This window comes from Panthera tigris, chromosome C1 (assembly GCF_018350195.1).
Source record: "Panthera tigris isolate Pti1 chromosome C1, P.tigris_Pti1_mat1.1, whole genome shotgun sequence".
In the NCBI taxonomy this organism is placed as follows: Eukaryota; Metazoa; Chordata; class Mammalia; order Carnivora; family Felidae; genus Panthera; species Panthera tigris.
In genome coordinates, this window is record NC_056667.1 from 85,103,605 (window position 1) to 85,128,413 (window position 24,809).

The 24,809-nt window shown below is 39.8% G+C and overlaps 1 protein-coding gene across 5 annotated transcripts in view; it reads left to right on the forward strand.

Annotated features, from left to right (window-relative positions):
• The window catches only part of CDC14A (cell division cycle 14A), a 183,787-nt gene that overhangs the window by 138,266 nt on the left and 20,712 nt on the right, over positions 1–24,809 (forward strand). For 4 of the 5 annotated variants that reach the window (XM_042998004.1, XM_042998001.1, XM_042998002.1 and 1 more), the window contains 4 exons: positions 3,310–3,469; positions 19,840–19,955; positions 22,257–22,304; positions 24,430–24,552. In XM_042998004.1, the coding sequence (XP_042853938.1) occupies positions 3,310–3,469; positions 19,840–19,955; positions 22,257–22,304; positions 24,430–24,552 (447 nt within the window). The remainder of the gene's footprint in view (positions 1–3,309; positions 3,470–19,839; positions 19,956–22,256; positions 22,305–24,429; positions 24,553–24,809) is intronic. The other variant, XM_042998003.1, reaches the window with a different exon arrangement.

The window sequence follows — 24,809 nt, forward strand, 5'->3', positions numbered from 1 at the left end:
GAAGGATATGAGAGTCAACCATCAGATAAAGAGTTATACTAGATGTAGCATTAAGTGGAAAAAATCTGGAGGAATAAAAAATTAAAGCAAGGATTTCTGAAAATGCAAGGTAGCATGGAGGCTATACCATGGTTTTATGAAGGTTATCACAAAGGAAGCAAAACTTAAAAGTATTTTTTGAATATGTATTTTGGCAGTTGGTATAGAAACATTGAATGTAACTCAGTGATTATGGTAACCTCATCAATTTATATATCTTTTTTAAAAAGTTTATTTATTTTGAGAGAGAGAGGGAAAGAGAGCAAGAGAGAGAATCCCAAGCAGTCTCCACACTCAGCACAGAGCCCGATGTGGGGGTCCATCTCATGAACTGTGAGATCATGACCTGAGTCAGAATCAAGAGTTGGGACGCTCAACTGACTGAGCCACCCAGGTGCCCCTAAGTTTATATATCTTAAGCTCAGAAAATCTGCCGTAATAGAAGGCAGATACTGCCACACTCCCTAGGAACTGGTGTGTGTAGACTTCTGGAGTTTTTATTTTATTCATATATTTAAACCTTCACCTCGTTTTTGTTTTAAAATTTAATTTGTTTAAAAACATGCTGGAAATTTCTTAAGATAATTTAATGAATTCCAATTTTAGAACAATGTTAGAAATGCTAAGTTAGTCTTATATATGGACAACATATTTTATATGTAGAGCCTCTATACTGTCTCAGAAATAGGATCTAAAGGTGTTCCTTTTTCCTTTTGCTTTATTTGGAAAAGAGCAAAAATTAAAAGAAAAAAAACACTTCTTATTTGAAAGTGGGGTAGGATATTATATGTAAAAAAAAGCCTCACAGCCATCCAGTCTTATCCTATGCTGTTAACGTTTGGGTACTTACTAAATTGACTTCTTTCTAAAGTTATTTATAAATACTGTTGTTAAAACAATCTAGTGATGTGCTGTCTGCTATCTTTTATGTTAACAACTTTAAAGGTTCCTTTCTGTACTAACTCTAGCTTTGGTCTGCTTTGATCTGTTTATTTATCACTTAATGTTTTATTTTCAAAAGCATCTGAGGCACATTGTTTTAAAAAAGTCAAACACTGGGTTCCTGGGTGGCTCAGTCATTTAAGCTCCTAACTTCAGCTCAGGTCATGATCCCATGGTTGGTGAGTTTGAGCCCCGCATCAGGCTCTCAACTGTCAGTGCAGTGCCCGCTTCAGATCCTCTGTCTCCCTCTCTCTCTGCCCCTCTCCCACCCTCATAAATGAATAAACATTAAAAAAAAAAAAGTCAAACAGTATAGACATGCAATAAAAAGTGAAAGTTTCCTTTCATTCTTGGGAGTAACCAGTCAGTGTTTTCCTATATATTCTTCCAGATAACTGAAGTTTGGGTTAAATTATAACTTTTTTTTAATACAAAAAAAATGGGATCACACTTTCCACACTCTGTCACTTATACTTTCATTTACTAATGCTTTATTTCATAGCTGCTCTTCTCTATCACCACATGTAGGTCCATGCCAGGATTTCTACTGGCTGTATAATATTTCACGGAATGGATTTACTGTGATTTAATAAGCCAGTTGTCCATTAGGTATCTCCAGTTTTCTTTTTTATTACAAATAATGCTGCAGTAATAATTTTCTCATCTTGTATACAGGCATGTATCTCTATAGGGTGATACTTGGACGTGTATATGCTTGGTTGGAGGTATTGCACATGTAAAATTTTGCTGCAATTTAAAAGTTTATATTTTATTCAAGACTTAAACAGTATTTAACCATAAGCAAAAGTTCTGATTTGAAAGTCAACTCTTTTAAAAAGGAAAGGTGGATTCCTTTCTTGAGGGTGCAATGAGATTACATAATTCAGGGAGGACTTTTTGTCATTGTTTTTCTTCTCATGTTTTAACCTGAATTTTATGTGGAATCTTTGAGAGAAAGTACTCCTTAGCCTTCTGTTGCCTCAAAAAATAAATCTATGTTCTTATTGGTAGCATCTCCTTGATAATGCTGTTATTTCACTGGATGTTAATACTCATTATGATGAACCATAATTTTCGCTTAATTCTATTCTGTACAATATGACATAGAATAGAATGGGGTAGCATCCGATGGGGTAACTTATCTTAAAAGAAATGCATGAAGTTGACTCTAATAATAAAATTTAAAACCGAGAGTATCCTTTTATATACATATTTGAAGTCCTTTTCTTGTAATCTTAAAAGCAGTTATAATTGTGCCTTATTGAATAAAAGAAAACTTACAGATGAAGCATATTTTCTTTTTCTTTTTTTCTTCATGTTTATTTATTTTTGAGAAAGCGAGAGCACGTGAGTGGGGGGGGAGAGGCCAGAGAGATGGAGAATCCCAAGCTGGCTCCGTGCTGACAGTGTCGGGGTCCCTCCCGACATGGGGCCTGAACCCTTCAACTGCAGGATCGTGACTTGAGCCGAAACCAATAATTGGATGCTTAACTGACTGAGCCACTCAGGCGCCCCCACATTTTCTTTTTCTTAAAGGATAAGCTAATTGAGGCTACATACCTTACTTTTATGTGGGACGAGTAGGTTTCTGAAGTTCTTTCTGAAGTTCTTCCAGGGCCTTTCATGGAGCCACACACAATTAGGTATTTAGTACTCTTTTAGGCAATATCCCTGTTTAACTCAAGTTTCTTCACATACACCTTTGAGTCCACTTCACTCCAGCTGTTTTTATAGACATATCAAATTGCTATTTGAGAAATACCTTACAGATTTTAGATTCATATTTAAAAAAATTTTTTATGTTTATTCATTTTTGAAAGACAGAGAGAGACAGAGCACAAGCAGGGGTGGGGCGGAGAGAGAGGGGGACACAGAATCTGAAATAGGCTTCAGGCTCTGAGCTGTCAGCACAGAGCCCGATGTGGGGCTCGAACTCAAAAACCACGAGATCATGACCTGAACCGAAGTCGGATGCTCAACTGACTCAGCCACCCAGGCGACCCTAGATTCATATTTAAAAGGCAAATGGGCTTATAGTCTTTACTGCTGTGAAATGTATTATAAACATCTGAGAACCTTAATAGTCAACTCATATATGGTTATATTATAGACATATATTGGAAGATAGGTATTTGTGTTTCATATAGAACGTTATTATTTATTCTGACTTTCAGAAAATGACTGTTTAAAAAAATTCTAAAATTTCATAATCTTTCTAGTCTGCCTTGTAAAGGCATATCTGCTAATCTTTTTATTTAGAAGATATACTTTCAAGGAGATGATAGTAATGTATTTTACAGATTATTTTGTTTTCTCTCTTTTTTACAGAAAACAAGCATCGTTATGGGTCCAAGGAGACATTTTCCGATCCAAAATGAAAAATAGACCATCCAATGAAGGGAGTATTAACAAAATTCTTTCTAGCTTGGATGATATGTCTATTGGTGGAAACTTATCTAAAACACAAAACGTGGAAAGATTTGGAGAGGTGAGTTTTCCTCTGGAAGATTTTCATGTCTCCTTAAGACTAATGTTCTGCATTTCTTTGTTTCCTAGCTGAACACATATAACATAGGAATATCTCCTTTCTGAGATGCTGAGAGTGCCAATATTTTTAGGTGTAGTTATCCTCTGATAAAACAAGAATCAGAGCAAAGAAAGCAGTTATCCTTAAAAGTAAAAAAGCTGTAACTTACGGAACACAATTGTAAAGGAGGGTACTCTGGTTTGGAGAGTATTTACAAAAAGGAAATAGAAAAACAAAGTTTCTATTTGAAGATGGAAATGGATATAAAGAGGAAAAAATTAATGTGACAATTGAAAAAATAATATATGCCACAAGTGGTTTTGTGAAAGGCTCAAATGCATGTTGGTTTCTAAAGTCCAGAGTTGAAAACATAATTAGGGGCAATTTTTTTTTTAATGGAGGCTCTATAATATAAGCAAACCACTTTAAACTGGTAATATCCATGGTCTCATTTAATCTTTGTAACTAACTGGTGAATTAGGCAGTATGATCTCCATTAAAAAGGGGGTTTTAAAATTCATTTGAGAGGGAGAGATAGAGAAAGAGAGAGAGAGGAGAGACAGTGGGGTGAGGGGCAGAGGGAAAGAGAGAGAGAATCCCAAGCAGACTCCATGTGGAGCCGGATGTGGGGCTCAATCCCACGATCCTGGGATCCTGACCTGAGCTGAAATCGAGTTGGACACTTAACTGACTGAGCCACCCAAGCACCCCTCTATTTTATAGTAAGGAAATTGAATGTCACCGAAGTTCTAACCTCTGTGATTCCATTCCACATCTATCTGATTCTGAATCTGTTTTTTCTGTTACACCCTGCTACCTAAAAATGGAAGTGACTTACAACAGGTAGGATCATGGGCATTCTTGGAGCTAGAAGCAATCTTGAAATCATTTGTTCCACTTCCCCTCTGGTGCGGATCAGAAACCAGGGCCCCACCAACTCTGTTCCTTGCTGAAGGTCACAGCATTAATTAATAGTAGGACTACCTTGAGACTAGGAGTCTACCTCCTGGTTTAGCTTTTTCTACCACAATATGCCTGAGGTAAGCTAAGCGCTTGGTTTGTATTCATATTTTTATGTCCCTAAAGGAACAAAAAAAGCCGTTAAAAATATTTAAGCCACAAGTGTGGATTTACATTCTATTTGGACGTTTGACCTGGACAAGGGCCTTGAACAAAAGTCTGTGGTTCCGGCTTGGCCCTCAGGGAACCCCAAATGGAAGGAACACATCATAACTCTCTTAGGTCAACAAGTGGCATGCCAAACAGGTTTCTTTCACCAAGAAAGATAACCGGAGTGCTTATGCTAGGGAGAGTGGGCTTTCTTCAAGGACACAGGATGGGGACTGCCAGAAGAACCAATTTTTCAGCCCCATGGTCTCTACTCCAGGACAGCCACTGATGAAGCGGCCAAGTTTACTGGTGTGAGTCATCTGTCCTGACAAAATGTAAATCTCAGCCAAGGTCATGTTGATGTTCACAGCCTTTGTTAACTTTTTCTTGTCTCTTTGTAGTAGTCTGGCCTATTCAAAGCAAACAAAAAGGATCTGAACTGACATTTTAATGTGATAATATAGCTAAGCAAGAATACTTTTCTTGCTCTGGTCAGCATTTCCTTCTTAGGGTTTGTTCAAGTAAACAGGGCTTTGAGTTATGACCTCTGAAAAGAGGCACATACAATTTATCCATCTATCTGAGAAACATATTTATCTTATGGGAATATGATGTTTCCTATGTCATAATCTGTATTAAACTAACACCTGGTAGTTAGAACATTTTGTTCTCATACTTTTTTAGATCTCTTTTAGTCGAATTTAAGAATAATTAACATTTATTTCTCACTAGAAGATGAAAAATGAAATATGATTGAAATTTAAAATGTCAATTTTATTTATTTATTTATTTATTTAAATAGAATTTATTGTCAAATTGGCTAACATACAGTGTGTAAAGTGTGCTCTTGGTTATTGGGGTAGATTCCCATGTTTCATCGCTTACATATAACATCCAGTGCTCATCCCAACAAGTGCCCTCCTCAGTGCCCAGCACCCATTTTCCCCTCTCCCCCACCCTCCCATCCACCCTCAGTTTGTTCTCTGTGTTTATTATAGTCTCTTATGGTTTTCCTCCCTCTCGTTTGAAATTATTTTTTCCCCTTCCCTTCCCCTGTAGTCTTCTGTTAAGTTTCTCAAGATCCACATATGAGTGAAAACATATGATGTCTGTCCTTCTCTGACTTACTAAAATAAGTCAATTTTAAATATGAGCATGTATTCAGGTACTGGGCAGTTTCTCTTCCTCTTCCTTATTCCCGGAACCCCCAATTTATTACTTTAACTCTAGCCATTCAGAAGTGTTATTATTTTTGAAATTAGAGTGCAGAAATGAAAGAATTCAGAAATACCACTGAATGATGGTGCACTTAAGATCTCAGACAGTGACATATATGGCACTGCATGAGCATGGGTGAGGGAGGGGCAGAACAGAATCCAAAGCAGTTTCCAGGCTCTGAGCTGCCAGCACAGAGCCTGACGCAGGGCTTGAACCATGGACCTCGAGATCATGACCTGAGCCCAAGTCCGATGCTTAACCAGCTGAGCCACCCAGGTGCCCTGTGGGGCTGTTATTTAAACAGAAGTGCTCTGGCCTCAGAGTCTGTATTCAGCCACGCACTGTGAGGCCTTTCTCTGTATCATGCTGCCTCCCCATGACGTCCTACATGTGGCTTTAGTATATTGCATCAGTAATTTTTTTTAAATAAAAAAATTTTATTTAGTTTATTTTTTGAGAGAGAGACAGAGCGAGTGAGCAGGAGAGGGACAGAGAGAATCCTAAGAAGGCTCTGAGCTGTCAGCACAGAGCCTGACATGGGACTTGAACTCATGAACCATGAGATCCTGACCTGAGCTGAAGTCCAGAGTCAGGCACTTAACCGACTGAGCCATCAGGCACCCATACATCAGTAACTTTGAACATAACCTTAGCCAGCCTGTCCTAATACATTTCTCCTGGAACTGTGATTGTTGTTAACTTTTCCTACTCCAGGGTGATAATCCAGTATTAGCACACCAAACAGATGCTTTTGACTTTGAGATATTAATTAGGTATAAGTGCTGCTAATGTTCAGACAAGTTCACATAAATTGACAATCAGGTAAATAAGAATGTAGTGTTTTATTTAATTAATTAATTTTTAAAGATTTGATTTTTAAGCAATCTCTACACCCAAGTGTGGGGCTGGAACCCACAACCTGAAATCAAGAGTTGAACACTCCACCAACTGAGCCATCCAGGTACCCTGAGAATGTAGTGTTTTAATGACATCAAGATACTGTAATTTATAAAGTCCTTTGCTCTTTTACATCAAATCCTCATGTTCAGGGTGCATCTTAGAAAAAAATCCATGAAGTCAAAAATTAAATCTCTAAGGCCCTACTTTCAAGCACTGTTCTGTCCACTCTGATTTTTAATGTTTATTTATTTTAGAGAGAGAGAGAGAGAGAGGGCACACACAAGCAGGGAAGGGCAGAGAGATGGGGGAACAGGATCTGAAGCAGGTTCTGTGCTGACAGCAGAGAGCCCGATGTGGGGTTCAAACTCACAAATTGTGAGATGGATGTGAGCTGAAGTCATTTGCTTTTTTTTTTTAATAGTTTTTAAATGTTTGTTTATTTTTGAGAGAGAGAGGCAGAGTGTGAGTGGGGGAGGGGCAGAATGAGAGGGAGACCCAGGATCCCAAGCAGGCTCCAGGCTCTTAGCTGTCAGCACAGAGGCCCACACGGCGCTCGAACTCACGAATCACAAGATCATGACCTGAGCCGAAGTCAACACTTAACCGACTGAGCCACCCAGGTGCCCTGTTCTTTCCACTCTTAGGACCACTAAGGCATTCTGGTTCCAATCTGAATGCCACTGGGATCCAGCAGAGGCTATTGGACAAGACAGTGCCAGTACACAGAGCCACGGTTTGGGGAGACTGCTCTGGCTGTGGAGTGGAAGGGGTGCTGGAGTTGGTGTGTGGCCGGGCATGAGAGGCTCAGGTGATGGGGGAGGGGGGTCCCGGGTGGTAAAGGTCTCAACCAGTGACAGCAAGGAAGGAGAGAAGACAGATTTGGGGGCTCTGATAAATCCAAACTTTCTATTTATCAGAAGCAACTTAATTTGACGATGGCATCTTTGTCTTTCTCTAGCTTTTACATCTCACAGGTTCAACATCTGAGAGCTGAAAGAATTTTGTAGATGACCCAGCCACCTTTCCTAGCCAAATCACTTAAACCTGCTAAAAATCCATTATCATCTTTCTCTTTCAATCCTTTCACCTCTATTTTTACTCATTTATATTTCAAACTCTCCCTTTATATCATTTTTTTATATTCTTCTGTCTTTTTTTCCCTAGTGTGCTATATTTTATCTAATAGATTTTTTTTCTCTTAATGGCACACACCAGTGGCTTACTCTGTCACCATTTTATTAATGCGTTGGTCAGTACTTTATCCAATGGAAATCTATGAACACATTTTATTTTGATTCTCATCTCGTGTGTATATAGAGAACAACTGATGAAATAAAATAAATCTTTGTACTTTGCACTATTATTTGCTGTTTTGCTAGACCATCCTCTGTAAATAAGTACATCTTTTAAAATGGTCTTTCTTTAGGTATCGTAGTTGGCTCTCACTTTCCTGCCTTTATGTAGAGCAAGCTGGTATCCAAAAGAAAGAGCTGGTGCTCAGACCTACCAGAGGGCAAAGGGTAGTTTGACCAAACACCACTCTCCATGGCGAGCAAAGATATGAGGGTCTTCCCTGGATGAGGCTCCCTTCCTTTGTTCACCAGCAACCACGTGACTTTGTTTCTTTTTAGCAAATTCTAGGGAATCTAAGCAGCTCAGGCCAGAGAGGGTCTGCACTGGAACTCTGTGGGGAGAAGGGCTCGTGCCTAAGAACACAAGGGAGGCCTGGGGTAGGTTCCCTGCATTCATCAGTTGTGACTGTTGTTAGCTATTATAAGGAATGAATTTGGTAGAAAGAATGAGACCTACCAGCGCCCGTTGAGGAGAGTCTTTGAACTGCCCCAGGTCCACAATTCTTGGAACTGATTCATGCCTCATGAGAGAGGAACTGTGTTTTCTAATATAGTTTCCCCTCACAGGTGTTTGTGTTCTAGGTGCCCTGATAAATACAGAGCTTAGTTGTATTCATGTCTGTGTGTTATATTCAGGATTCCGGAAGGCCAGAATCCTCTTTCTTACAGCTTTTTCTGGTTTCTTAATTCCATAATTTAAATGTAGTTTGAATAACATTGTTTTAATGTTTTGTTGAGAGTTTGAAGGCTGTTAATCTCTTACTGAGGGTTTTATGGCTTATATGTTCTATACCTTTGAGCTGAAGCTTCATACAATAGCCACAGAAATAAAATAAAGGGTGATGCATTGAGACAAAAAATATGTGATTTGTGTTTCAGCAGATTTATTCAGACCTGTATTGCATGTCTGGATCTTTCTCCTCTCTCTCCCCAGGTCCTGGGGAGATCTCCCTCTCCTCTCCCCAGGTCCTGACTTAAGAGTTTTCTCATACCCTGAGGCTCCTGGGCAGATCAGTGATTTAAACATCCGACTTTGGCTCAGGTCATGATCTTGCGTTTTGTGAGTTCGCACCCTGTGTGGGGCTGTGTGCTGACAGCTCAGAGCCTGGAGCCTGCTTCAGATTCTGTGTCTCCCTCTCTTTGCCCCTCCCCTGCTTACGCTCTGTCTCTCTCTCAGAAATAAATAAACATTAAGAAAACGAGTTTTCTCATACCCTAAAATCCAGTCTGTCACCTCTCACCAGACCACTGCATGAGCCACTTAACTGGGTCCCCCTCCTCCCTGTCCCACGTCTTCACCTTACCCAGTTCATTCTTCTCGTAGTAATCAACTAGGAGGAAATGTTTGCAACATATTCAAATTAGGCTTATTTTTTAAATATAAAGAGCTCTTAAAAATCAATGTGAAAATACCATATACACAAATAAAACAAAATGGGAATCGTCATGGCTGGTAAGCGTAAATAATGTTCTGCTTCCCTAGAAAATGAAAGAAATACAAATTTAAATGACGAGATGCTATGTATGCCTCTCAAGTTGAGTGAGATTAAAGAATGTATGCAGTATTAGCAAGGATTTCAGAAATAAGACCTTAAAGATTGCCAGTTGGAGTTTAAAGTGGAGGGCAGGTTGACAATATGTGTCAGAAGACCTTAAAATGTCTTTAGCAATTGCACTTCTGTGAATCTATCTTAAGACAATAATAGGACAGTGTTTAAAAGCCGTATGCATAGAGGAGGATATTTGTTGGAGCTGTTCATAGTGACAAAAGACAGAAAAAAACCTGACTAAGGGTAAAATAAATAAAATTTGGTATATGTAGACCATGGGATTTTATGTAGCCATAAAGAATAATCATGTAGAGGTTTTTTGGTCTTTTGTTTTTTAAATGTACCCTGAAATACTTCCAACAATGTATTTTTTTAAGTGAAAAAGTAAATTACAGAGCAGCATATATGTAACTCAACCTCTTTTTGTCAGAAAGAAGTATGGTGGGGGATGGTATGAATAACACAGGGAAAAGTCTGGAAGACTATATGCCAGAGTACTAATGTGTTTTGCTTTTGATGGTAAATATGTAGGTGGTTTTAATAATTTTTCACTTTTATCTGTATTTTGTTATTACTTATGACAAACAAGTATCATAGAGTCTTTATATGTAATATTTTCTTTTTCTTGGAAAAGTATTTAGGGTATTTTAAACCCCTTAAAAGTAGGAGCTTAAGTAGAAAATATATTGAATCTGGGTAGTTAGCTGTCTGTTGCAGTTTTTTTATTGTTTTCTACATTTGAAATGTATTATAATTAAAAAAATATTTCACTTTTAAGATACATAATAAAGTGGGGAGAAAACACATGTAACATAACTGTCATGTAAAATAGTGTTAATTTTTAAACTGTGTATCTTTTTAAATTAGTATTCATTTTTTCAAGTAATATGTGACTACACTTTTAGAAATATCAAAAAGTACTGAATTCTGATAAAAAAGATCAGTACCCTATCCCACCTTTCTGTACCCCTAGACCAACTCCCAAAAGGGGAAACCTCTAAGCAAATTACATCCACATTTTCACTACCATATTTCTAAACATAAATGTTTCCCTTCTAATGCTATATTAAACAATTTATTGATTTTGGACATTTTTCAATTGCCTCCTGGTTGTGGTAGATAGGATTTAGCTCTCCCAGCCAGATGTTAACATGCTCCCTGTGCTTTTCCTGATATGGCTATATATCATAATTTTTTTGTGAAACCCAATAATATGTACATTATTACCGTGTAAGGATTGTTCACTCTTGAGCTTGGTAGTCTACTCTCTTTTCTTTGTTGACCCTCTCTTTGTTTTTCGCAGAGTTAGTTATCTACTTCTTTAGTGTTTTATATTTATCTATTTATTTTTATTAAAGTATTATTGACACAGTGTTACATGAGTTCAGGTGTGAGTTAATTGCCTTTTTATTTGCATAGTTTTCTGTGTACTTGGGAAGAGATAATGCTATCTCCCCCCCCTTCCCACTCCCGCCCTGACCCTGGCCCCCACAAATTCTGCCAAGCAGTTTAGAATTTTTTCAAAATCTTAACACAGCAAATTTTTTTTTGCCAAGTTCATTCTTTTCCTGAAGACACTACTCCTTTCCACCCTCGACTGGTTGTTCTCTAGCCCCACTACACCGTTCTGACCTGAGGCCTTCTTTTCACACTCTTCAGTTAGATTCCTAATTTTCCTGGATTTCCTGTTATCTTCTTTCCTTTTCCCTGACACCTTCTGTAATAATTTGCTCAGGAAGAGTGTGTGGGAGGTAAATTTTTGTATCTTTGTTCTACCTTTACATTTGACTGATAGGTTGAATTTTGGAATTTTAGGTTGAGGATCACTTTTCCTTAGAATTTTGAAGGAATTTCAAAGTTGGGAACACAAAGATTCCCCTAGTTGGAAAGACAAACAGACTTTCTTGGCTTTCCCACAAAGGCACACATTAGACAGTGAATCTGACTGATGAGGGTGAAGATCCTGTCAGGTCCTTCAAGAAGTCTATCCCATGAAGGCTTATATATATTTTTTTTATTACTAAAAAAATTTTTTTTAATCTTTATTTTTCAGAGAGAGAGACACACAGAGTGCATGTGGGGGAGGGGCAGAGAGAGAGGGAGACAGGATCCAAAACAGGCTCCAGGCTTTAAGCTGTCAGCACAAAGCCCGACGCAGGGCTGGAACTCACGAACCACGAGATCATGACCTGAGCAAAAGTCAGATGCTTAACTGACTGAGCCACACAGGTGCCCTGAAGGCTTATATACTTCTTGACCCCACTTCGTATTCTAGAGACTTTGGCTATGTGCTGGTCCTTCCATCAGGTACAAGTAACCGGTAACAACACCCATGTTGATTGTGTTGTGTACCATCCAGCGAGCAAGCCTAGCCTTCAGGCCTGCCTTATTTCCCTTCCTGCAGCCTTCCTTGGGTGGTAATGGATTCTTCCCCACTGGGGTTGTATGGACAGAGATGAACAATTACGGATTCTGGAGACTTTTATCTATGGGCAACTTATGACTTAAAGAGAATCCTCTGACTTTAAGGTTCCAGGATCCTGTGACTGGTGAACTATTGTTCTTTGCCAGGATGATAAAGTGTGAATTGGCTGGCTTCACGTGTACTGCTTTTTTAAGACCCAGTTAAGGGATCACCCCCTCTAGAAAGCTTTTATCTTCATTTCTTCTTTCCCACTGGCTGTGTGCTTTGTAGGTCTATTTTTCTTTCTTACACTCAGAGCTATAGTAGTAAGGTGTGGTCTTTTTACCCAGGACATGCCTACTCACCCCAGAGGTGTTCATGCAACCCACCTTAGGTGACAGGGAGAAAAGAAGTATTTTGATCCCGGAATGGCTATCAGAAATGACTAGGATTTGACTGAGGGAAGTATATTTTTGTATACCCTTCATCAAATAAGAGTTCTAGCTCTAAAGAGGTGGGGGGGACTTTTATGGCTGCAAGGAATCTTACCAAATTCATATGAATTATTCAGGGGAGGAAATGGGCAAAATAAAATCTCTACTGGTGCAATGTTAGTGTGCTGTGGCATATATTTTAGAAAGAACATTGTATCTGGGGTTAAGAAATCTGATTTTAAAATCATAGCTGTCATGAAGAGCTTAGGGGAGCTTGGGCAATATTCTTAACTTCTATGAGCACCTCCTTAAAAAAATTTTTTTTAAATATGAAATTTATTGTCAAATTGGCTTCCATATAACACTCAGTGCTCATCCCAACACGTGTCCTCCTCAATACCCATCACCCACCCTCCCCTCCCTCCCACCCCCCATCAGCCCTCAGTTTGTTCTCAGTTTTTAAGAGTCTCTATGCTTTGGCTCCCTCCCTCTGTAATCTCTTTTTTTTTTTTCCTTCCCCACCCCATGGTCTTCTGGTAAGTTTCTCAGGATCCACATAAGAGTGAAAACATATGGTATCTGTCTTTCTCTGTATGACCTATTTCACTTAGTATAACACTCTCCAGTTCTATCCACGTTGCTACAAAAGGCCATATTTCATTCTTTCTCATTGCCACGTAGTATTCCATGTGTATATAAACCACAATTTCTTTATCCATTCATCAGTTGATGGACATTAGGCTCTTTCCATAATTTGGCTATTGTTGAGAGTGCTGCTATAAACATTGGGGTACAAGTGCCCCTATGCATCAGTACTCCTGTATCCCTTGGGTAAATTCCTAGCACTGCTATTGCTGGGTCATAGGGTAGATCTATTTTTAATTTTTTGAGGAACCTCCACACTGTTTTCCAGAGCGGCTGCACCAGTTTGCATTCCCACCAGCAGTGCAAGAGGGTTCCCATTTCTTCACATCCTCGCCAGCATCTATAGTCTCCTGATTTGTTCATTTTGGCCACTCTGACTGGCGTGAGGTGGTATCTGAGTGTGGTTTTGATTTGTATTTCCCTGATGAGGAGCGACGTTGAGCATCTTTTCATGTGCCTGTTGGTCATCTAGATGTCTTCTTTAGAGAAGTGTCTATTCATGTTTTCTGCCCATTTCTTCATGGATTATTTGTTTTTCGAGTATGGAGTTTGGTGAGCTCTTTATAGATTCTGGATACTAGCCCTTTGTCTAATATGACATTTGCAAATATCTTTTCCCATTCCGTTGATTGCCTTTTAGTTTTATTGATTGTTTCCTTTGCAGTGCAGAAGCTTTTTATCTTCATGAGGTCCCAATAGTTCATTTTTGCTTTTAATTCCCTTGCCTTTGGAGATGTGTCAAGTAAGAAATTGCCGCGGCTGAGGTCAGAGAGGTTTTTTCCTGCTTTGTCCTCTAGGGTTTTGATGGTTTCCTGTCTCACATTCAGGTCCTTTATCCATTTTGAGTTTATTTTTGTGAATGGTGGTCTAGTTTCATCCTTCTGCATATTGCTTTCCAGGTCTCCCAGCACCATTTGTTAAAGAGACTGTCTTTTTTCCACTGGATATTTTTTCCTGCTTTGTCAAAGATTAGTTGGCCATACTTATGTGGGTCCAATTCTGGAGTCTATTCTATTCCATTGGTCTATGTGTCTGTTTTTGTGTCAGTGCCATGCTGTGTTGATGATTACAGCTTTGTAGTAGAGGCTAAAGTCTGGGATTGTGATGCCTCCTGCTTTGGTCTTCTTCTTCAATATTACTTTGGCTCTTCGGGGTCTTTTGTGGTTCCATACAAATTTTAGGATTGCTTATTCTAGCTTCGAGAAGAATGCCGGTGCAATTTTGATTGGGATTGCATTGAATGTGTAGATTGCTTTGGGTAGTATTGACATTTTAACAATATTTATTCTTCCAATCCATGAGCACGGAATGTTTTTCCATTTCTTTATATCTTCTTCAATTTCCTTCATAAGCTTTCTATAGTTTTCAGCATACAGATCTTTTACATCTTTGGTTAGATTTATCCCTAGGTATTTGATGCTTCTTGGTGCAGTTGTGAATGGGATCAGTTTCTTTGTCTTTCTGTTGCTTCATTATTAGCGTATAAGAATGCAGCTGATTTCTGTACATTGATTTTGTATCCTGCGACTTTGCTCTATTCATGTATCAGTTCTAGCAGACTTTTGATGGAGGCTATTGGGTTTTCCATGTATAATATCATGTCATCTGCAAAAAGTGAAAGCTTGACTTCATCTTTGCCAATTTTGATGCCTTTGATTTCCTTTTGTTGTCTGATTGCTGATACTAGAACTTCCAGCACTATGTTAAACAACAGAGGTGAGAGTGGACATCCCTGTCGTGTTCTGATCTCAGGGGGAAAGCTCTCAGTTTTTCCCCATTGAGGATGATATTAGCTGTGGGCTTTTCATAAATGGCTTTTATGATGTTTAAGTATGTTCCTTCTACCCCTAATTTCTCGAGGGTTTTTGTTAAGAAGTGATGCTGAATTTTGTCAGAAATTGCTTTTTCTGCATCGATTGACAGGATCATATGGTTATCTTTTTTTTTTTTTTATTAATGTGATATATCACATTGGTTGATTTGCGAATGTTTAACCAGCCCTGCAGCCCAGGAATGAATCCCACTTGATCATGGTGAATAATTCTTTTTATATGCTGTTGAATTCGATTTGCTAGTATCTTATTGAGAATGTTTGCATCCATATTCATCAAGGATATTGTAGTTCTGTATTTCTCTTTTTTTGCTGGGTCTCTGTCTGGTTTAGGAATCAAAGTAATGCTGGCTTCATAGAATGAGTCTGGAAGTTTTCCTTCCCTTTCTATTTTTTGGAACAGCTTGAGAAGGATAGGTATTATCTCTGCTTTAAATGTCTGGTAGAATTCCCCTGGGAAGCCATCTGGTCCTGGACTCTTATTGTTGGGAGATTTTTGATAACTGATTCAATTTCTTCACTGGTTATGGGTCTGTTCAAGTTTTCTATTTCTTCCTGTTTGAGTTTTGGAAGCGTGTGGGTGCTTAGGAATTTGTCCATTTCTTCCGGGTTGTCCAGTTTGTTGGCATATAATTTTTCATAGTATTCCCTGATAATTGCTTGTATTTCTGAGGGATTGGTTGTAATAATTCCATTTTGATTCATGATTTTATCTAGTTGTGTCATCTCCCTTTTCTTTTTGAGAAGCCCGGCTAGAGGTTTATCAATTTTGTTTGTTTTTTCAAAAAACTAATTCTTCTCAAAAAAACCAACATTGTGAGTAGAGAAGATGGTGGGGTATGAGGACGCTGGGCTCACTGCGTCCTGCTGATCACTTAGATTCCACCCACATCTGCTTAAATAACCCAGAAAACCACCAGAAGACTAGCAGAACAGACTCTCTGGAGCCAAGAGTAGACAAGAGGCCCACGGAGGAGGGTAGGAAGGGCAGAGAGACAGTGCGCGCTACACGGACTGGTGGGAGGGAGCTCGGGCAGTGGAGGGGCAGCCCGCCTGGCAAGGTGGAATCCCCGAGTCTGGCTTGCAAAAGTGGAGGGGCCAGACTGCGGGAGTTCTGACAGCCAGCGGGACTTAACATCTGGAATGTTAAAAGTCAACAGCTCTGCTCGGAGAGCAGGAGGGTGAGAGGACACCGGGAGGGAGAGGTGGTGAGCCCTGGAAGACAGAGCTCAGCTCGGCAGTGAACAAAGGCGCTGGCCAGCACCATCTCCCTGTCCCATCCTACAGCTGAAATCCCAAAGAAAACCAGTTCCCGTCACCGAACTTGCTTGTACCGTGCAAACACCCAACGCTGTGCTTCTGTGGATCCATCCCTCTGATGGGTCTGCCTCCCTCGCGGTGCTGCAGGACCCCTCCCACAGGGGACCACTGACAGCAAAGCTAGCTAAGCCTGCCCCTCCCACCCCTGTGCACCTTGCAGATCCACCCCGGCTAATAAGCCAGATCCCATCAGAGCAGCACCACAAGGCTGGCAGTGTGCAAGTAGCCCAGACAGGGGCCACACCACTCCACAGTGAGTCCTGCCCCTGGGAGAGGGGAATATAAAGTACACACCAGTCTGACTGTGGCCCCAGCGGTGGGCTGGGAACAGACATCAGGTCTGACTGCTGCCCCGCCCACCAACACAAGTTACTCCAGACAGCACAGGGGAAGTGCCCTGCAGTTCTGTGCCACCCCAGGGACTATCCAAAATGATGAAATGGAAGAATTCTCCTCAAAAGAAACTCCAGGAAGTAGCGACAGCTGACGCATTGATCAAAAAATGATTTAAGCAATATAACAGAACAAGAATTTAGAATAATAATCATAAAATTAATTGCTGGGCTTGAAAAAAGTATAGACGACAGCAGAGAATCTATTGCTACAACGATCATGGGACTAAGAAATAGTCATGAGGAGCTAAAAAAATGCTATAAATGAGCTGCAAAATAAAATGGAGGTGACCATAGCTTGGATTGAAGAGGCAGAGGAGAGAATAGGTGAATTAGAAGATAAAATTATGGAAAAAGAGGCAGCTGAGAAAAAGAGAGATAAAAAAATCCAGGAGTATGAGGGGAGACTTAGAGAACTAAGTGATGCAATGAAACGGAACAATATCTGTATAATAGGAATTCCAGAAGAGGAAGAGAGAGAGAAAGGGGCTGAAGGTGTACTTGAACAAATCAAAGCTGAGAACTTCCTTGGATCTGGGGAAGGAAAAAGGCATTGAAATCCAAGAGGCACAGAGAACTCCTGTCAGACATAACTTGAATCAATCTTCTGCATGACATATAGTGAAACTGGCAAAATACAAGGATAAAGAGAAAATTCTGAAAGCAGCTACGGATAAACACGCTCTAACATATAAAGGGAGACTGATAAGACTAGTGCAGACCTATCTACTGAAACTTGGCAGGCCAGAAAGGAATGGCAGGAAATCTTCAATGTGATGAACAGTAAAAATATGCAGCTGAGAATCCTTTATCCAGCAAGTCTGTCATTTAGAATAGAAGGAGAGATAAAGATCTTCCCAAACAAAGAAAAACTGAAGGAATTCATTACCACAAAACCAGACCTACAAGAGATCCTAAGGGGGATTCTGTGAGTGAAATGTTGCAAGGACCACAAAGTTCCAGAGACATCACTACAAGCATGAAACCTACAGACATCACAATGACTCTAAACCCATATCTTTCTATAATAACACTGAATGTAACTAGACTAAATGCTCCAACTAAAAGAAATAGGGTATCAGAATGAATAAAAAAACAAGACCCATCTATTTGCTGTCTACAAGAGACTCATTTTAGACCTGAGGACACCTTCAGATTGAAAGTGAGGGGATGGAGAACTATCTATCATGCCACTGGAAGTCAAAAGAAAGCTGGAGTAGCCATACTTATATCAAACAAACTAGACTATAAATTAAAGACTGTAATAAGAGATGAAGAAGGGCATTATATAATAATTACAGGGTCTATCCATCAGGAAGAGCTGACAATTATAAATGTCTATGTGCTGAATACAGGAACCCCCAAATATATAAAACAATTACAAACATAAGCAACCTTATTGATAAGAATGTGGTAATTGCAGGAGACTTTAATACTCCACTGACAACAATGGATAGATCATCTAGACACAGGATCAATAAAGAAACAAGGGCCCTGAATGAAACATTGGATCAGATGGACTTCACATATATATTTAGAACTCTGCATTCCAAAGCAACAGAATATACTTTCTTCTCGAGTGCACATGGAACCTTCTCCAAGATAGATCACATACTGGGTCACAAAACAGCCCTTCATAAGTATATAAGAATGGAGATCATACCATGCATACTTTCAGACCACAGTGCTATGAAGCTTGAAATCAACCACAGGAAAAAGTCCTGGAAAACCTCCAAAAGCATGGAGGTTAAAGAACACCCTACTAAAGTATGAATGGGTCAACCACGCAATTAGAGAAGAAATTAAAAAATATATGGAAACAAATTAAGATGAAAATACAACAATCCAAATGCTTTGGGATGCAGCAAAAGCAGTCCTGAGAGGAAAATACATTGCAATCCAGGCCTATCTCAAGAAACAAGAAAAATCCCAAATACAAAATCTAACAGCACACCTAAAGGAACTAGAAGCAGAACAGCAAAGACACCCCAAACCTAGCAGAAGAAGAGAAATAATAAAGATCAGAGCAGAAATAAACAATATAGAATCTAAAAAAACTGTAGAGCCGATCAATGAAACCAAGTGTTGGTTTTTTTTAAAAAACAAACAAAATTGATAAACCTCTAGCCAGGCTTCTCAAAAAGAAAAGGGAGATGACCCAACTAGATAAAATCAGGAATGAAAATGGAATTATTACAACCAATCCCTCAGAAATACAAGCAATTATCAGGGAATACTATGAGAAAATTTTTTTTTAATGTTTGTTTATTTTTGGGAGAGAGGGAGCGACAGCATGAGTGGGGGAGGGGCAGAGAGAGAGACAGACAGAATCCAAAGTGGACTCCAGGCTCTGAGCTGTCAGCACAGAGCTGGATGCAGGGCTCAAACTCATTGACCGTGACCTGAGCTGAAGTCGGACACTTAATTGACTGGGCCACCCACGTGCCTTGAGTACCTCCTTTTTAAAATCTTTATAGGTAATAGTGTCCTGCCCGCCTTGAGTTGTGAGAGTTAAATGTGAGCTGGCATGTGAAAAGACCTAGCGTGGAACTTACATATTTTAAACTGTAAGACTTATTTCAGCAGGAAACACACTTTCCCAATCTAGTAGGCTTTAACTCCTTCTCAAAAGGTCTTGGATGTTTTTATTAGTGTTAATTGATCTTAACAAGTTATCACATAGATATCCTAAATTGTTTTATCTTTCATTTTTGTAAGTAAATTATAGAATTTGCAGTGATGGATCCTAGTAATCTCTGGAAACCTATTTGTAATGTGTCTATTGAGCCTGTGTCTGAGCTATATTCCAAAACATGATTTTTGTGTGCATGAGATTCTCTTTGGTTGTGGTCCATTGTAACAAGGAGCTCCTTTTAAATTCTACCGCATCCATACCTGTGCTTCTTTGATTTGGAATTTGACCGATATATTTAATTGATGAATAGTTGAACATTTGTTAGTGTATCTATATCTATATCTATATATCTATATCTATATATCTATCTCTTTCTATAGATAGATAGATAATGTGAACTCACTGTGTTTTAAAGCTATTTAAGATAATCTTTATTAAGATCAGCTATACGAAATATAGAGTCTATAGTCTATTAAGAAATCAATATAAAGCAAAATTATTTAGAGTAACCTTTCTATGGTACATACATTTTTTTTCCAGAATAACTTAGAAGAGGATGAAGACGTGGAAATGAAAAATAGTATAACCCAGGGAGACAAACTACGTGCCTTAAAAAGTCAGAGACAGCCACGCTCCTCACCATCCTGTGCATTTAGGTAGATCAATTTTAAGCTTTTAAATTTATCTCGTGCCTCCATTTGTGGATAGGATGTTTAATCTTCTCTTTTGAATATCATTATACAAGTGCCATGCTTACCTCTTGGTTTTGTTTTTGGCTTATTGCCATTTTGTGTTGTTAACTATTTTATCACTATAGGGAGAAGCTAAGTTTTAGAAGCTTACTGAAAGCAGCTCCTGCAGTTTCAGTCTCTGGAGTCCCACCTCTTTTAAAAAAATTTTTTTAAATGTTTTTTTTTTTTTTTTTTTTTGGGAGAGAGACAGAGACAGAGAGCAAGCAGGGGAGGACAGAGAGAGAGGGAGACACAGAATCCGAAGCAGGCTCCAGGCTCAGCTGTCAGCACAGAGCCTGACTCGGGGCTTGAACCCACAAAACACGAGATGATGACCTGAGCTGATGTTGGCCGCTTACTGACTGAGCCACACAGGTGCCCCTCTGGAGTCCCACCTTAAACTGCTGTGCAGTGAGGTGTCTCTGGGACCGTGCTCTAAATTCCATTTGGAATTCTACTCTCCCTCCACGAGTGGGTGTCCTATCTTGTCGTGTCCTATTCTCACAGGTGTGCTGAGGCTTTTGTTTTGAATCTAGAATGTGTAGAAAATACTGAATGCCAAGCTTTGGTATATCCTAACACCTTAGCTTTATGTTCTCTATTTGAGAATTGAATAAGCAATTATTACCTGTGTCTGTACAGTTAATAACCATCCTGAGCTTAAAGTCTAAAATTACTAATCAGAATCAACTGATGGAACTTGACTTGTGATCCCAACATTTGGATCCTGCTAATGGTTCAGATTACTTAAAGAAGAAAGTCTTCAGGATCAATGTAGGTGCAAAAATCTGTGAATATCGTCCAGATTCTTTACTGGGGTGACAAGTTCACAAATGATTATAATGAGAAGTGGCTACTTTTATTTGCCTTTTAAGTGAGAGGCATGCACAACAAGAGGGGTGTTTTGCCAGCAGGATACATGTCAAACAGACTCACAGGGGATTTAATTTTCATGTGTTATTTGGGAGGATTATAACACAAGTCAGATTAGGTCTGAACACATCATTACCTATGCTCTGAGTACTGGTGCCCTGACCTGAGAAATGAAGGTGTATATAGCTCAAGTCAAGGTAATCGTTTGCCATAGTAACATGAGAAGATGGGATAGCAAGCCTGGTCTTGGTAATAACCACCAACTACCACTAGAAAGTTGAAGAGATGTACCATTCACTGAGCAGCTCCTACTGTCAGGAGCCACGTTAGGTACTTAGTTTGGAGATGAGGATTAACTGAATTAACACAAAAGATATGCATCATTACCCACATTTGGGTTGGTTGCTTGAGGTTAGAGAACGTCAGCCCCTCCCCGGTGGGATGGATTTGGATTGGAGCTGATCTTCAAATCCAGTACTGTTCAGAGTGTGCTCTGCTCACTATGAATATCACCTAAGTCAGTGCAAGGTCCTTCAAGATTTCTAATCTCTTTTACTCACCATCTCCCCCCTTGAAACTCTTAAGAAATGGCTTTATATCGCTTAAAATTAATTTCAATCAGATTTACATTTGATTCTTAAGAAATCTTAAGGGGGAGAGAGGGATAAATTGGCACATAACTTGGCACATAAGTAGGCAAAAGAGTGAGAGACTCTCCACTACCCAAAATTTACAAGGCTATTCTGATATGATTTTTCTATTTTCTTTTTTAATTCTCAGAATTTTTGTTTCATTTTTTGGAATTCATTTTTTTTCTAACAGCATCATGGTGTCATCAATCAAAAATTAAAAAAAAAAATTTTTTTTTTAACGTTTATTTATTTTTGAGACAGAGAGAGACAGAGCATGAACAGGGGAGGGGCAGAGAGAGAGGGGGACACAGAATCTGAAATGGGCTCCAGGCTCTGAGCTGTCAGCACAGAGCCCGACACGGGGCTCGAACTCGCGGATCATGAGATTGTGACCTGAGCCGAAGTCGGACACTTAACCGACTGAGCCACCCAGGCACCCCAAATATTTTTTACCCTAAGTGGATGCAACACCACCTTCTGATTTAAAGCAATTTGCTGTAAATGAAAGTCAAGATGAAACAAAATGACTAAAATTGGTTTCCTGCTGGTTGTAGGATTTACTTTAAAAACGGAATGAGTACTGATATCATACATTTGGGAGGTTTCTCCCTTTTGCCAATGTAATATTTGTACTGGTTTGACTCCATATGATCTGCCTTTTGGTCTTTGCTTAAACATGCGAACCTGGCAGTGCGTGAGCATTTGTCTTTGATTTCCGTAGGTTGGATGATACGAAAGGGCACCCAAGAGCAGTGCCCCAGCCTTTCAGGTACTGTGAATGAGGTGAATTTCTAGTAGCTTGTAAATAAACACTGCCCTTTAGATACATTTCCCAACCCTTAAACTGGTGAAAACAAATCGCGCACAGCTCTTCCCTTTTAAGTTCCTTCCTTTGTGTTCCAGATTGTTACAACCCACCTTATTTTTAATGCTCACCATGAAGAGGATTTTTGTTTTCTTGAGGTGCTCACAGGGCCATGTGGCTGTCGTTGTGATGTTAACATAGTCTGTGCTTCCAGCACGTTGTGGGGTCTCTAAATTACCCTTGCTCTGCAATGTGCCTTTCAGTCCAGTGATAGATTTTGCCTTTGAGTTTTTAATATTTCTGTCGGTTCTCTTTGCCCCTAGTTTTTACATGTGTTTGTTCTCCTTTATTTTCTAGTTTTATTTCCTTCCCCGTCCTCTATTTGAAGAGGAAACATTAGTGTTTTTCTCTGCAAAAATGTCCCCCAAAGCATCCCAGGGTGGTTCCTGGGTACCAGTGGTACCAGCGTGCAGTGTAGGGCTTGATGGGGGCCATAGACATGTTTGCCAAAACTGTTAATGCGATAGGGGTAAAAATCCAACTCACCCCTCACCTCTGGTCCTCATTCAGCCCTCGGTTTTAGGGCTGTTTTGTGCAGGCAGTTCTGAGAGGGATCAGACTTCTCCAGAAGCTTGAGCTGCTTCCTTGTACCACTTTCCCCATCTTTGTTTTAGAGGCAAACCATGTACTTAAGCTGTTGTTTGGGGGGAAGAGGATGAAGGCGAGAGTCTACAAGTAAATAATCTTTTCTAGAACAGATACATTAGGTCCAGGTACATTAAATGGTTTGCTCAGGATAAAACAGGTTTGGTATTAAAAACTGTGACTGGGCCCTAGTAGTCCAGGTTTGAGTCAATTTTCCCTCTCTGTCCACTCAGCAGACATTTACTGAACATCCTCTCTGAGTCTGGCACTGTACTAGCCACTGGGAATTGAAGTGGGAGACAGTCATTTGCCCCCAGTAGAGCTTATATCAAGGGGAATAGACAGATATCAGACAGTGGAATATGGTATAAGGGCTATGATTTACTATGAGAATATGATGAAACAGGATGCTTACCCTGCCTGGGAATTCAGTGAAGGCTTGCCGTATAGGGTTCCAACTGATTGGGCCTTCAAAGGGTAACCAATGGGAATGAGGCAGATGGAGGTGGAAGAGAGGAAGCAGAAGGGAGGTAAGGAGAGGAGAAGATGCCCTGGCAGGAAAAACAGCACGTGCAAGCCGGACGAAGCTGTGAATACAGTCCATTCAGGGAATTCCGAGCATTTTGTATAGCTGGAGTAGAGTTGTCTAATGAGAAAGCATGGATAGAAAGGACCTGCTTGCAAAGGCTAATGGCAGATTTTGGAGGCTTTCATAAGTAAAGCCAAGGAGCTCAGGCTTTCTGGGCACCAAGTAAAAATTAAATGGTTTAAACAGTGAGTGGCATAATTAAATATTTTAGATTCTACCTGAGGCTATTCAGAATTTGAATTTTAATGAATAAGATTAAAAGATGTTACTAGTAGTCAAGAGTAAGGAATAGTGGTGGCCTCACCTAGGGCAGTTGGAGAGTGGAAAGAAGAAGACAGATTTAATATATAAAGAAATAAAAAATATATACGTATACAAATACATACATACACACACACACACACACACACACACACACACAATCACACACACATGTAGCCTAAGGACATGTGAGGAATGACTGCCTCCATCAAAGAAGGGAAGTGACCAAGCATGGCAAGATCATGGTTAAGGACAGGACTTTGGATCCTAGATCTGAATACCAGCTCTGTCACTTGCTCACTGACTTTGGGTGACTTTTCCTTTTTGCCTCGGTTTCCTCACCTGCAAAGTGGGGATTGCAATCGTAGCTACCTCATAGGATTGTTGTGAATATGAGCTAATGTCTGTAAGGTTCTTAGAAGAGCTTTTGACTCGGAGAAAGTGTGCTGTCAGTGTTGACTGCTGCTGCTATCACTGTTATCATGACCTGCCACGATGCCTTTAATGTTATGAGTTTATCTTGTCTTAGTTGATTGCTGAATGTTAAGATTACACAGCTTTCAGGTGACATTTTGCCCATTTTTCTCCACAAAGATTGACTTCTTCCCCACAAGGATCTGCATCTACTTTGAAGACCTCAAAAGTGGCTCTGTCCCCCTCAGCGACGGCCAAGAGGATAAACAGAAGTTCTTTGTCCTCAGGCGCCAGTGTAAGAAGGTAATTTTTCTCTTCCTCTTCTCAGATGCTGGTGGGGGGTAAAGGAAATCTGTAGCAGACAATGAGTTTGGCAGAAGTTTGTCCGAGGAAGGGATCAGGGAGAAGGGGAGAAATCAGAGAAGGCTTTTGTTCTGTCTCCCATCCTGAGGGACAGGGTCGTGTGGAGGTTGTGCTGTATGGCATCCCTTTCTATAGTGGAGCTCCAGCTTGCCTAATGTGATCCAGAAATTGGAGTTCAGTGGAACCTACTAATGATA